Below are 14,044 nucleotides of genomic sequence, written 5' to 3' on the forward strand. Positions count from 1 at the left end.
TGCCTTTAATTGCAGCATAACTATGTCGACCTGGCGGCAGGCGGCTGAGGACAGGGCCGTGATGGGTGCCGGGGGTCGGATGGGCTTGCCCGTGGGTAGAACAATGAGGGACCTGGTGTGGGAGAGCTGTCAAGAACAAAGAGAGATTCCGCGTGGGGGAGCTGTCAAGAACAAAGGGACCCGGCGTGGAGGAGCTGCCAAGAACAAAGAGGGCCCATTGGGACTATAATGAACACTTTGTAACCTTGTCGGCCGCGGTCGACTCTTTACATACCTTGTGTATGGTTGGCAAAACAAAGAATTACACGGTGACATGTCACAAGTGATAATAAAGTATCATTCATTGTTGATAAATGATTGTTGTAGCATTAGCATTCGATTCTCTCAGTAGATGTGTACATTAGGGTAGCACAATAGTGCAGCCGGTAGAGCCGCTGCTTCACCGTGCCAGAGACCCGGGTTCAATCCTGACCTCGAGTGCTGTCTGTGTGGAGATTGAAAGTTCTACCTGTGACCAAATGGGTTTCCTCCAGGTGCTCCAGTTTCCTCCCACATGCCAAAGAAGTGTAGGTTTGTAGTTTAATTGGTCTCTGTACATTGCCCCTAGTGTGTAGGGAGTGGATGCAAAAGTGAGATAACATAGAACACAAAGTGTGATGGTCATTGTTGACTCAGTGGCCCGCTGGTCCTGTTTTCATGCAGTGCCTGTAAATCAATCCTAAATTTACATACAAACATTTGGATGATGAGCTTTATGTACATTCAGAAAACAAATTGCTAATTTATTGGTATGAGTGTCAGGTCCATCACTAATTCTTTGTGAATACTATAAGGATTAAAGATGGGAATACAACAAATCACAAACAGATGATAACTAATTGAAAGATACAGCATGGGAACAGGCCCTTCAACTCATCAAACCACTAATCACCCATTAACACTAGTTCCATGTTATCCTATTTTCACATTCACCTACAAATCTACATGTTTTTTGGATGTGGCACTCGGAGGAAACCCACACAGTTACAGGGAGAACATGCAAATTCCAGCAAGACATCACCCAAGGTTATGATCGAATCTGGGTCTCTTGCACTGTGAGGCAGCAGCTCTAGCAACTGCGCTACTGTGCCAATCACTGTTGCACAACATGATCTAAATACATATCCAAGTAAATTGTGTGCTGTAAACTTCTGAAGATGATTTACATGGTAAATGTTACTGTTTATTTGCAACAATCTTGAAGTTACATGAATGAAATAACTTGCATTAATGTACTGTCATTACCAGGATGGAAAAATCAAATACTAGGGGGCATAGTTTGAAAGTGAGAGAGGCAAAGTTTAATGGAGACGTGCAGAGAGAGAGTGATGAGAGCCTGGAACGTTTTATTGGGGTCGATGGTTCAGGTAGATACAATAGTGGCATTTAAGAAACTTTTGGACAGACACATGGATATGCGGGTAAATGTGTTATGTGCAGGCAAATATGATTTGGTCTTTGCATCATGTTCAGCACAGACATTGTGGACTGAAGGACCAACAGAGGTCACAGCCTCTGAGAGGTGTCATAGAGTCAGACATTGTGGAAACAGGCCCCTCAGCCCAACTTGCCCACACCAATCAACATGTCCCATCTACACTAGTCCCAGTTGCCTGCGTTTTGCCCATATGCCTCTAAGCCTGTCCTATCCATTTGTTGAGCGATACTAGAACGGTCCACCTGGTTCACCGGGAGGCCAAGATACTGGCCCGCAAAGTCGAGCTCAGAAGTCGACTATGGGAATGGATCTGCCGGCTGTGGCCAGGCTAGAGTTCCAGTGCCCCTGCCGCAGGGGGGCAACTTCGACCTGACGATCAGCCACGGAAGTCCCGATGAGGTCAAGATCGGCCACCTCACCCAGTCTAGACGCCGCATTTTCTGGGGAACTGCTGTAAATTTGTCCGGAGGTGCCGGATCACCAGTTGCGGTGGACCTGCACCCCGAACAATGTGGAAATGGGCAAATTATTTTCTTTAGTAGTGGAAGTGTCATCTAAACACGGGTCACATTTATTGCCAATTTACTCAACATTTTCAAACCTTCCTCTGCTGAGATGCACGCATCTGGTGCTCACAGTACTTCTGAAATTCAAAAGCTTATGGCAAAGTATGGAGGCATCTTCATGTTGAGATTCAGCAAAGCCCAGAGTGTCCAGTATGTACACCCCACTTAACGGAATAATAAAAACATTCAGTCCATTAGCTAAAGTGAGCAACACCACAGATGTGTTAATACGCACTGTGGCAAAAATCTGTCACAGATTATAATTAGCAAAGAAACAGTTTACTGGTGATTATCCAATGGTATCTGGATCTCCATTGTGGTAAAGCACAGGTATTGATTGCTTCAATGTGTAAATGCATACAAGAAGAAGAATGCTGAGGGCCTCCCGGTCAGAGTGTAAATCTACAACTGAGAGCAGTTCTTACGGATGAGACTAAGCATTGCCTGCCGGGGATGAGAGGTGTAACTAACTGTGTGTTCTAAAAGATACGTCTGTTTATAATATCTCAGGAGATATTTCTATGGTATTATTGAGCTATCATGTTCTATTATTTTAAAGTCTGACTGGAAAATAGTTATATAGTATATGGCAAATTGCTATAGTTATGGAAGGAGATGTACGTCTATCCTGACCAATAATTTAAGTTCCATACACAAGCCAGGAAGAGTAATTGTTCCCAAAACAACCAATGTGATGATTACCTACATAGGTTGTTCATAAAGTCATAGGTTATAGGTGCAGAATTAGGCCATTTGGCCCATCAAGTCTACTCTGCCATTCAATCATATCTCAATTATCCTGCCAAATCCCCATAACCCCTGACACTAATACTAGTCAAGAATCTATCAATCTCTAGCTTAAAAATATCCATTAATGGCCTCCGCAGCCTTCTATGTCAATGAATTGTGGCAATTATAACCAGAGAGCAGCGCTGAACTACAATCAACCTCTTTCGTAACCCCTTGGACTATTCTTGATCCAACTTTGCTGGCTTTACCTTGCACTAAATGTTATTATCTAAACATTCGATTGTAATCATGCATTGTCTTTCTGCTTACGAGATGCACCTAACAAACACTTTTCACTGAACCTCCGTACACGTGACAATAAACTAAACTGTTACAGTAACTATTACAGTTATGAATTCCCAGATCCACCACCCTCTGACTGAAGAAATTCCTCCTCATCTCCTTTCTAAAGGCACAATCTTTTATTCTGAGGCTATGGCCTCTGGTATTAGACTCTCCCATTAGTGGAAACATCCTCTTCACATCCACTCTATCCAGACCTTTAACTATTCGGTAAGTTTCAATGAGGTGCCCCCTCAAGTTTGTGAAGTTCCCACGTTTGTGGGTGTGTTTTGAGTGAGACGTTTTACTCCTTCATACGCACTGAAGTTTATGGGCCGCGTGATTGGAGGTTTCGCGTGGATTTGCTGAAACTTTATTCATTTCGTACATGCATTATGTGGTGAAAATGCATTTTGTGCCTTGACAACACGATCTTATAACGAAGGCCCAATAGCCCAAGTAATCTGTGCATTCCCTGGTACTGGCAGCCACAGAGGATCCCGCAAAAGCTTCATATACCTCCTTTTCCGTTTTTCCCATTCTGTGCATCATTTGCCCCCCCCCCTCCCAAAGCTACACATTCAGATCTCGTCTTATGCCCGCGGTTCCCAGAAACCCCTGTCAGAAATTGTCATCTCTCCCGTAAATCCGAGACAGGCAAGACTGAGCAGGCGCCGTGTTTTAACCGTGCTCCGAAGGATACTGCCTCTTCGTTCATGTCACCCAAGCCTAGATGCTCGGGAGAGAGAGAGAGAGAGAGAGAGAGAGAAAGAGGCAGATCTCTCTGTCGCTGACCCGAGGAAAACCATGACAGCGACACACACAACCGACCATAAATAAATAAATAAGCAAACACAATGGCAACCACGTTTACTCTGGTTCAGAGCAACGTCAGCCTTTCTACACACACACACTGGCCTTCCCATATCACACGCCCTCCTTCCCAGCCTTAGAATTGGCCGGGATTACTGCGGCACTCACTCACCCAAGACGAAATAAGGAAGCTCCGTGTTCTCCAAATCGTCTACAACCACCACCTCTCCGGGGAAATCGTTCCTGACCGAGAACAGGAGTTTGGGCTCGGCCGACAGCGAGGTGTGAATGCTCAGGTCGTTCTCCCGGAGAAACGGCAGCGCCGACACGCTGACCGTTTTCACGTTGCACTCCCCATCCGTGGAGTGCTCGCTATCCACCGCTCCTAGTCCGCTTCCCAGCATGGTACACAGCGCTGTCCAAACCAGCACCAGAGGCAACGCCATGGTCCGTTCTCAGTCCCTATCCCCGGCACAATAACAAGAGCAAGCGGCCCAGCCTCCTAAGGTAATATCGCTGTACCCTGACAACTTGAAGAGGGGAGCTTCCAAGCAAATGTTGGCTGGCGACAGAGCGCCTCGGCACACCGCCTGGAGCCTCTTCCACCCTTCAATGTAACCCCCCTCTCCTGGTCACCTGGAACCGCAGGGGGCGATCCGGGCTCTGCACTCCCTCGGCCCTGCTCCTTAATCCCGTTCCCGTGTTGTTTGGTGCCTTTATTTTCTGCGCAGTTGCTGGGGAAGGGAGGGGGGGGAGGGAGGGAGAAGGAGGAGGGGGTAATCCACGTGTAAAAGGAAGAGAGAGAGAGACACAGGGAGAAACAGAGGGGAAGTGATTTCTACAGAGCTATCTCCAGCAAGAAGCGGCCGCGACGACTCTCTCTTTCCAACCCTGGCAAGGACTATCGGTAGGCGCTGTTTCTATGAATAAGCACCACCGTTCACCAACCCTTCCCGCTTCGATCGTGGTAAGTGCTAATCCCTCTCCCCACACACACACACCACTAACCACCGCACACCTATCGTCCCACACTCTCCCAAACCACCGGTTTTACCCGCCGGCCACTTCAGTGGAATTACACCATCTCCCTCTTCTCGCTTGTGATTTAAACAAATAATAATTTCTGCTAATAGCCTGAGATTCAAGTGCACACCTGCCCTGGTATCGACTTAAATCGACACCTGTGACAGTAATTCTCTCACTCGATCACCTCCAACAACAACAAAAAAAGTCTCCTCTGGAATCGACGAGAGGCGTTGCATCCTAGGTATCGGTATGGAACAAGCGATTTCCCCAATCAATTAGATAAATGTATTAGGACTTGCTGTTTAACATTGTATTGAGCGTTCGGTTATCTTGAACAGGTGTCATGCACTTAACAGACAGACACTACTGTTGAGATGAACTCATGTTTTTAAATTGTGATGACATTTTATTGAAGAGGGTTGACTTTGAAGTCGATACCAGTGTAGAATTTGACATCCAGTCTTTCGTTTAACTGATGTGACTTTTAACCCAGGTGTGTGTGTGTGTGTGTGTGTGTGTGTGTGTGTGTGTGTGTGTGTGTGTGTTTATTTGTGAGTGAAAAATGATGGATTTAGTTCTTCCCCGTCTCGGTTTATTTTACTTTCCTCGTTGTCGTTTTGCAAGACAGTTGTGTTTGGGCAAGGGGGTTGATGCCACCGTGGGACCGCCGGCTTCGTCTCTGAAGCCGCGCTCGAACTTTTTCGTCAGAAAGAAATGTTGCTGCAAACCAAAAATCAATATATGGCGACGTTTCTCCCTCCCCCCCCCCCCCCCCCCCAGATAATTCAGTGCCACAGCCAGGTGATCTTGATGGACTTGAGTTGGTTTACTATCCTTCAGGTAATGGTTTTGTGGGCACGCACTGATATTGCTGGATGGGTGTAGTGTACCTACTGACTGGGGGTTGTACACGAAGGGGGTGGAAAGGAAGTGGGGGGAAACGGGATAGGCAGGGGGCGTTGGAAATGTAGTTGGCAGAGTTTGCAGGGAGACGTGTTGGACAGGTATTGAAGGAGATAGTGTTGGGTGAATGGGAGGGGAGGTGGGGTTGGGGAATAAGTGTGGGAAGGGGATTGAATGAAATGGGCGGGGAGTGGCATTAAAAAGGGAAGAAAAGGTTGAAGGGAATGGATGGTGAGGGGTGCTTGGACTGGTTGGAGGAATAGTGGGAAGGAGGCATTGGTAAGGGGTTGGGGTATTGGGCGGGAGCGGCGTTGGCGAGGGAGGTTGTTGAATTGGCGGGGAGTTTTGGAAAATACACTGGGCAATGGGCGGAGAGGGGTTTGGAATGGAGTTGGGGGAATGGACGGGAGGATGTTGGAAAGAACATTTGGGGGATGGGCCGGGAGAGGGGTTGGAAATGACATTGGGGGAATGGGCCGGGAGAGGGGTTGGAAAGGTAGTTTGGGGAATGGGCGAGGAGGGGCGTTAAAAATGGAGTGAAATGGATGGGTGGAGAGGGGGATATTGGAAAAAAGTTGGAGGAATGGGCGGGAAGGGGTTTTGTAAAGGGAGTTGGGGGAACGAGCAGGAATGTGGCGTTGGGAAGGGGGTGGGGCGAGGCGTGGGATAGGAATTGAAGGAAATAGGTGGGGAGGGGGCGATGGAAATGGTTGGGGAAATGCGCGGCGTGGGGGGGGGGGGGGGGGGGTGTTAGGTTCACACTGTACATTTCCGAAGAATGGATAGCTCGATATCTGGTTATTGCAGAATCGTTGAAGTCACACACACAGCACCCGGGCCAAAGTGCAAATCCCACTGGCCGTCATTCCCTTCTGCGAGCAGCAATTGTTAAAGGAGGCATCGGCGAGCGGGCTGTGGGCTTAATACAGCTGCATGGGCAGCGATGGCGATGGGCTCTGATGGGTGGATGTGTTCATGTAGGCTGGAGAGCGGTTCGATCCCAGGGAGGTGACAGTGCGGCAGACAGGAGGTTTTCGCTGCTGCCCTGGAGACCGGTGCCGGCTTCGACAGACGCGCAATGCTGCTCTGAGATAAGAACAGTTCAACACCTGGGAAGGTTGGGGCATTTGGCCCAACGCTTTAACACAATGATCCGGCGGGGACACGGATGAGGAGGACGGTCCAATATTCTGGCGTCTATCACTGGAGATCTCGAAAGCGGTCGGTCTGATTATGATCAGCGGTTACGCATTGAAGAGAGGCGATGGTGAGGAGGATTAAACATATCCGCGACCTCATGAACATACCCTTAAATGTCGTTTTTGTTTTAATCACGAGAAAGCAATCGATCCTTTAACCATGCTCTCTCCTTAACTTTACCCCGCAATTCTATTTAGCTGCGGGCATGGGCTGTGTTTTTACGTGAATCTTATGAATATCTACATGTATTTTTGCAGACACGTTTCTATTGTGTCTTGCTTGGAAAAAAACGCAGATGTTTAATTATAAAACCCACGAACTTTCGGAAAGCTGTTTCCGAGATTGGTTCCTTGCGCTGGAAGGTGGTGTGTATAGGAATGTCATTGCGTGTTGAGTAGATGGCACTCGGTGGGCAGGGTATAGAGGAGGCTGGTTTAGGATCTAGACTCAACCCCCCCCCCCCCTCCCCCCTTCCATTTCTTCCCCCTCCCTCGCTCCCCCCCCCCGGGTTTATAAATGTCGAGCTCGTAGCTCCGTCTTGTTCAATCGCTACACACTATTCTCAGCACTACTCCCCATCCCGAGGCTGGGCTCTGCCAACGGAGCGAAGCATCCGGATTCACGAAACTAAAAGCCTGATCGTTCGACTGAGCTCTGGGAAGCGAACGATCAGCGCTCTGATGGTGCAGGGGGTGGGGGTTTGGGCAGAGAGAGAGATGGACCTCCTCTGGAACAGTCCCTGTGAACCAGCTGCCGCCTCTCTCCGAAGGATTTCGTGCAGATTGGTCGGCTCCTGCTCTGCGCTCTGAGAGAGGCGAAGGTTTCCCCTCCTGTCCCTACAGAGTGGGCAGTGACGGCGACACTGTCCCGAGGAGCTATTCTGGCCACAGGTCGCAGCTGCGGGCACCGGGACCCCCTCTCCCTCCTCGCCGCTACCTGGCGGCACCTTCCCGAAGTGAGAAGCGAGACGCCGCCTTCCCTCCAGGCGGGGCACACGGAGGGCTGCTTCACTATGACTTCCCCGTCCTCCCACGGGCAGCTGCCGCGGACACTCCTGCTCCCGTTCACGTCACCCTTCGCTACCGAAAGGGGAGCTCGTCGGTTCGTCCGCGTTGGTGGAAAAGCGTCGGTCAGGTCAGTTCGCCATCAGCTTCCAGGGTTTTCCAGGATCCCCCCCCCCCTTCTGCCCCTTCCCTCGTCTCCCCACTCCCTCCCGCCTCTCCCCACCCCCTCCCCTCGACCCCACTCCCCTCGACCTCACTCTCCTCTCCCCACTCCCTCCCCTCTTTTCCACACTCCCTTCCCTCGCTCCCTAACCCCCCCCCCTTCCCTCTCTCCCTCTCCTCCCCGCTTCCCTCCCTCCCCCCTCCTCCTCGCCCTCCACCTCTCCCTTCCTCCCCCCCTCCCACCCCTCTCCGCCCCTCCCTTCTCCTCCCCCTCCCATCCCCCCTCCTCTTCCGCCCCCTCATCCCACCCCTCCGCATCCTCTCCCCTTCCCCCCCCCCCCCCTTCTCTATTCCCCGTCCCACTCCCCTCTTTCCACTCTCTCTCGCCATCCTCTCTTCCCCCTCCCTTTCCCTCTCCCCAACTTCACTCGACTTTAATATCGACCGCTGTCCTCAAGTCAATCGCGACGAGTCTGGGAGGTGTATGGGAGAGGACCCGTGGCGGCTTTGACACCGTGAAGGACCTCAGCTCTGGGATATCACCTGGAGGGTGAAACAGCGAACTAACCCTTTGTGGGCCGCGGTGACTCTGGGCAGCGCCGATCTACCTACTATGGGTGTGGACAGTGCCCTTGCACAGAGTATAATACATTCGCCTCACCCTCCACTACAGGGGACTTTGGTCATCAGAGACAGGACCTCTCTTTGGTAAAATTGTGCCATATTGTAACCATACTGGAGGCAGCAAACTCGTTCATTAAACGCCGTGTTTGGACCGTTAATCGCAGTCTGCTTGCGCTCCGGGCTTGTCACCGCAACACCCAATGCGCACCGTTGTTTCTTCTGGCTTATGTTCGCACCTGTGCATATTATCGGGTACTGTGTGAGTACCTGTGTATGAGAATCTGCCTGTGTAGGAATGAACTGCAGATGCTGGTTTACACCGAAGATAGACACGAAAAGCCCGAATAACTCAGCGGGACCGGCAGCATCTCTGGAGAGAAGGAATTGGTGACGTTTCGGACGGAGACACCTTTTCGGACTTCAGACCAAAGAAGGGTCTCGATCCGAAACGTCACATATTCCTTTTCTCCAAAGATGCTGCCTGACCCGCTGAGTTACTCCAGCATTTCTTTATGGGATTCTGCCATCCCGCTTCGTGTCGGTTTTTATGCAATGCCGCCGCAGTCAGCGGGTGCAATGGTTTGTTTTGTATGGACGATATTGGTATTTGTGTGTGTGTGTGTGTGTGTGTGAGAGAGAGAGAGAGACAGAGAGAGAAAGAGAGAGAGAGACAGAGAGAGAGAAATAGAGAGTTACAGCCAGGGAGAGAAAGAGAGAAAGAGAGAGAGAATCTGGACCACGGCGCCTGTCACGCCATCATCCTTTGGGACAACTATTCTCCGTCTAGCGCGCCTAGTTGCAATATGTGTGTGTGTTTGTATGTGTAGGTCTGTCCGCGTTTCCCTGAGATCTTATCGACACCCACTTTGTCCACCTTCACGGTGCATGCCCGGCTTTGAGTTCATCTGTGTTATGTGTCTCTGCCTGCGTATATATCGGCGCAGAGCGGTAACCAGATTCATAAATACTACTTTACCGTCTGTGTGTGTGTTTGAAGGTGTCAGCCCGGTGTTTTTGTATCTGCTCCTTGACGCGTGTGTCCACCCAACACGTCACCTGTCCATTCCCTCCGCACACAGGTGCTGCCTGGCCCGCTGTCTTGCTCCAGCACTTTCTGTTTCGTTCAAGATTCCAGCATCTGCAGTTTCTTGTGCCTCTTGCTGTGTGCGTGAGTGAGTGAGAGAGAGAGAGAGATTGTGTGTGTGTCTCTGTGTGCGAATGAGTGTGTATGTGTGGGAGAGAGAGAGAGAGAGGTAGAGTGCATGCGAGCGAGAGTTTATATGTCAGTGTATGTGTGCGTGCCTGTGTGTGAATGAGCGTATGTGTCTGTGTGAGAGCGAGAGAGAGAGAGAGGGAGAGAATGTGCGCGCCTCGGACGGTATTCGCAAGTGTGTGAATATGCGTGGCTCCATACTCTGTACATATTTCTGTAAGTGAATTGATGCGTCGTCCATGTAGTTTGACTTTAGAATTGATCCTTTTCATTCCGTGTTATTCCCCCCCGACACTAAATGCACCCATGTCCAGTTGACAGTGAGAATGGGCGTTGGTGTCTATGTTCACCCCTGGTGATGCCCGCGTTGTTAACGTCTGCTTTCATGGAACAGGTCTTGAGGGAGTGCGAGGAGAATGAAGAGGAAGTTTCCCAGATGGAAGGATGAACTGGCGGCTTGTTGATCTCGTCTCTTTGCTGTTCCTATGGGACCGGCTGGCTCTTACTCTCCATTGCTGGGCTTTCTTGGTTATCTCTTCCCATCACCCACACCAACATGTCACCAGCCCTCTCGACTGGCTCCTCTCGGACAAGGGGCCCTTCCATCGGGCCCGGGATTATTCCAATTTCCTGGATAGATACCGCCAGGGATTTACTACCAGATACAAGATCTACAGGTAAGAAGAGACCACCCCTGGAAAAAAAGTTGCGGAGCAATGTGGAACCGCGTTCTTATTAATCTCCTCCGCAAACGGGCTTGGTGTGCATGGATTTGTCTTTTGTCCTCTAAAGATATCTATCGTTCCTCCTCTGATGAAATGGTTAAAGATGCGAGTTACTGTAAACGTTACTGTATGGGTTTTTGCATATGTTCCTTCAAGAGTCCGTGTGTGTTGGTTTGATCAGGTTCGAGCGCCGTGTGCTTACATCTCCCCCTGATGAGGGGATAGTGTTTTGCAGCCCCTATTCCACTACATACTTGCTTCTCTCTCTCGTATATATATATATATATATATATATATACACACCTCGGTTCCAACTTCAGCGCCGCACAGCCACACACTATAGAATTCCTTTGTACACCAGATGCTGGAGAATCGGGCAGGGATGTTGTCTGACCCGCTGAGTTCCTCCAGCATTTTGTGTCTTTCCCTGGTAAACCAGGATTCTACCGTTCCTGAATTTAACACGAACGACCCAAAATACTCACCTTGAAACTAGAAAGTATAATTGACAATGACAACCCCCCCCCCCCCCCTAAAAAGAAAAACGCTGTCCACGCAGGGTCCCGATCCCAATGGTCGCTTATCCATGTTCCCCAGAGATGCTGCCTGGCCTGCTGAGTTACTCCAGCACTTTGTGTCTTTTTGTAAACCAGCATCTGCAGTTGCTTGCGTCTCCATGCAAGGGGACTGGGCCATAGTTGGACCTGCACGCTATCTCACTGGACAATAACAGCACTGTTCCTTCTCCGAGAATGCCCTTTACACCAATAGATCCGAGTGAACTTGCTACAGTTGCCCCACGCCACACACAGAGAGAGAGAGCGAGAGAGAGAGCATCCGCAGAAATGATTGGGAACGTGAATCTAAACGCCGTGACAGTTTAAAACTAAACTTAATTCTGCCAGTTACTGAATTGTATGCCGGTCTGTAAGTTCAACGTATCCTGCACAGTAGCCATTCCCGAGCAGAAACCTCCCGCGTCCATATCGCTCCTCGGGTACTGTCTGACTCGCTGAGTTCCTCCAGCAATTTGTGTGCTTTTTTGCTCAGGATTCCAGCATCTGCAGTGTCTTGTGTCTCGTCTGAACGGAACACTTGCGAATCGGGTCTGTCACTTAAAGTTTGGTATTCATTTAGACTTCAGCCATCACTATCTAAATTACAGGTGGCGGCTTGATCCAGATACCACCCCGATTCCATTCACAATACATCCCATCCCATCCTATCCCGTCTGTTGGAGAGAATTGCCCCTAACTTTGAATCATCAGGGTGTTCTGTCGACCAACCAGTGCCCTGTCACGATGCACTCGTTCCAGATAACACACACAATCCCGTTTAACTGCCCCTTGATCCTTTCTTTTGAGGATATCCAGCTTCCTGGAATGATACTTGCATCAATTAAGATGGCATGTTGAATTTAGTGTGTCTTTTTTGTCACTAAAGCTTTATTTTCCATATTGCTAGATATCCTCAAAAAATACACTGCAAAATATCAAATATAAATGTTATCAATAAATACTGCAATAATTACTTAATCAATTCAATGCTGAGTAGATATAAAGTGAATTATATGATTATTGCCAATTAATATGTGTATCAACATATCCTTCAGAAGACTTCTCATTGTAAATCAGATCATATGCATAATGGTAAGAGCTTTAACATCATACATCATCTTGCAGAGATGGAACTGCATTTAATTTGACCTCTCCCATTATGGCTGCAATTTAAGTTTTGGAAATCTTGACGTGATTTGGTAGTTACCTGCTGGCAAAAAAAGAATAGATTGGCAGCTGTTAGGAATTTTTCAGTCAGAAGCACCCAGCATGAAATGAATGTCCTCCCTCCCCCTTTATCGGGTAGAAGTCACACACTTCTGCAGCCGACAATGCTGTTTGACTGGATGTGAGAACAGGTAACATTCTCACTAAAAATAAGAACATTTTGCAGATATAGAACAATAAAACCTAGCAATTGTCATTCACATATTCAATCCAGGCCACCTAATTAGATTCAAGCCTATCTTTAATTAGTGTCAGGTGTTCTTTATCATTTTATCATTTACAAATTACCCGAATCACTCATAAGGTGTGAATTTACATAATTTATTTTTAGGTCTAATTATCATATTTTTATTTATCTATTCATTGCATTTGTTTATTGATTGCAAATTATTAATATTTTTCATTATTTTGCTTAAACTGTTACTTCCTGTGCTTTTGTGTTAGTTTGTCCTCTCTCCAAGGGCACAACTTAGGGACTTGTAACGTGCTCTGGATCTGAAATTATATCCGAGCAACTCAGCAACAACAGTCTCTATTCATACACTGCCTGTTAAGCGGGTGGGGGGGGGAGGGGGGGGGGGGGAAGCAGAGAGTCCTATGCTACTTTGGAAAGGAGGACAATCAGAAAAAGTCTAGATTCATAGCCAACGATGAATCTATTTTGAGAAATGAATAAATATTTAGTAAAATGATATGGGTTTTGAGTCTGGAGAGGTAAAGGGATCGTGAATATATTTGCAGAATGCTGGGTTTGATAATGAAGGAGTGTCTGTCAATGGTGGAATGAAAGGCGAGTTATGCATGGGTGATTAGCTAATTTATATGTAGGTCTTGTAAACTCATCCAAACCCATCATCCAGATTTGAGCTCATTGCTCCCTCCATCATTCACAGGGTATCTATTAGGCCATGTAAACTATTTTAAACCCCTCGCGGCACCCTGGTCAGGTGGGAGTGGGAACTTATCAATTATATTTGATTAGATCTATTTGATTAGCATTACATTCATAAACATTGCTCGGTGAAGATTATTATATAAAAAAAACTAAAGCCACATGAAAACATGTGAGAGTATTCCTTCTGATAATCATTTGTAATTTGTTACAATACCTTTACATTTTCTTGTTAAACTACCCACATTAAAAAAATCTTGTTGATTATTCTTTAAAAATTCTATAGGTTATCAGTTTGACATTTTATTGCGTTGATCGATTCAGACTAGTTGAAATCCAAAGATTAATTTCAAAAAGTCTCAAAGGCATTGCAGCTGTTATGTTTGAGAGTGTTGTGTCAATACATGTCCCCTTAACCTTGAAATGCATTCTTTAATCAGACATCTATCTAACATCTTCTTTTGAAATGAATGAAACTGGACAATATTGACTAGTTTTGATGGAAGTTTATAAATTCTGTTTATCTGCTTCCGTGTGTGTCCAAACAATTCTGCAAATCTCTCATCGTATTTGTATATTTGGTT

General features: G+C 47.8%; 2 protein-coding genes across 3 annotated transcripts in view; one reads left to right on the forward strand and one right to left on the reverse strand.

Annotated features, from left to right (window-relative positions):
- astn1 (astrotactin 1) overlaps window positions 1-4,640 on the reverse strand; it is a 1,835,284-nt gene extending 1,830,644 nt beyond the window's left edge. Inside the window, exon 1 of the mRNA XM_033028426.1 lies at window positions 4,100-4,640. Within this exon, the coding sequence (XP_032884317.1) occupies window positions 4,100-4,373 (274 nt within the window). The 5' untranslated portion in view covers window positions 4,374-4,640. The remainder of the gene's footprint in view (window positions 1-4,099) is intronic.
- Window positions 4,641-4,832: 192 nt separating this feature from the next.
- LOC116977718 (BMP/retinoic acid-inducible neural-specific protein 3-like) overlaps window positions 4,833-14,044 on the forward strand; it is a 122,633-nt gene continuing 113,421 nt past the window's right edge. The window contains exons 1-2 of one of the 2 annotated variants that reach the window (XM_033028428.1): window positions 4,833-4,894; window positions 10,454-10,736. In XM_033028428.1, coding sequence (XP_032884319.1) covers window positions 10,504-10,736 — 233 coding nt within the window. In that variant the 5' untranslated portion in view covers window positions 4,833-4,894; window positions 10,454-10,503. Of the gene's footprint in view, window positions 4,895-7,618; window positions 8,191-10,453; window positions 10,737-14,044 lie in introns of those variants that run through there. The other variant, XM_033028427.1, reaches the window with a different exon arrangement.

Source organism: Amblyraja radiata, chromosome 10 (assembly GCF_010909765.2).
Source record: "Amblyraja radiata isolate CabotCenter1 chromosome 10, sAmbRad1.1.pri, whole genome shotgun sequence".
Taxonomy (NCBI): domain Eukaryota; kingdom Metazoa; phylum Chordata; class Chondrichthyes; order Rajiformes; family Rajidae; genus Amblyraja; species Amblyraja radiata.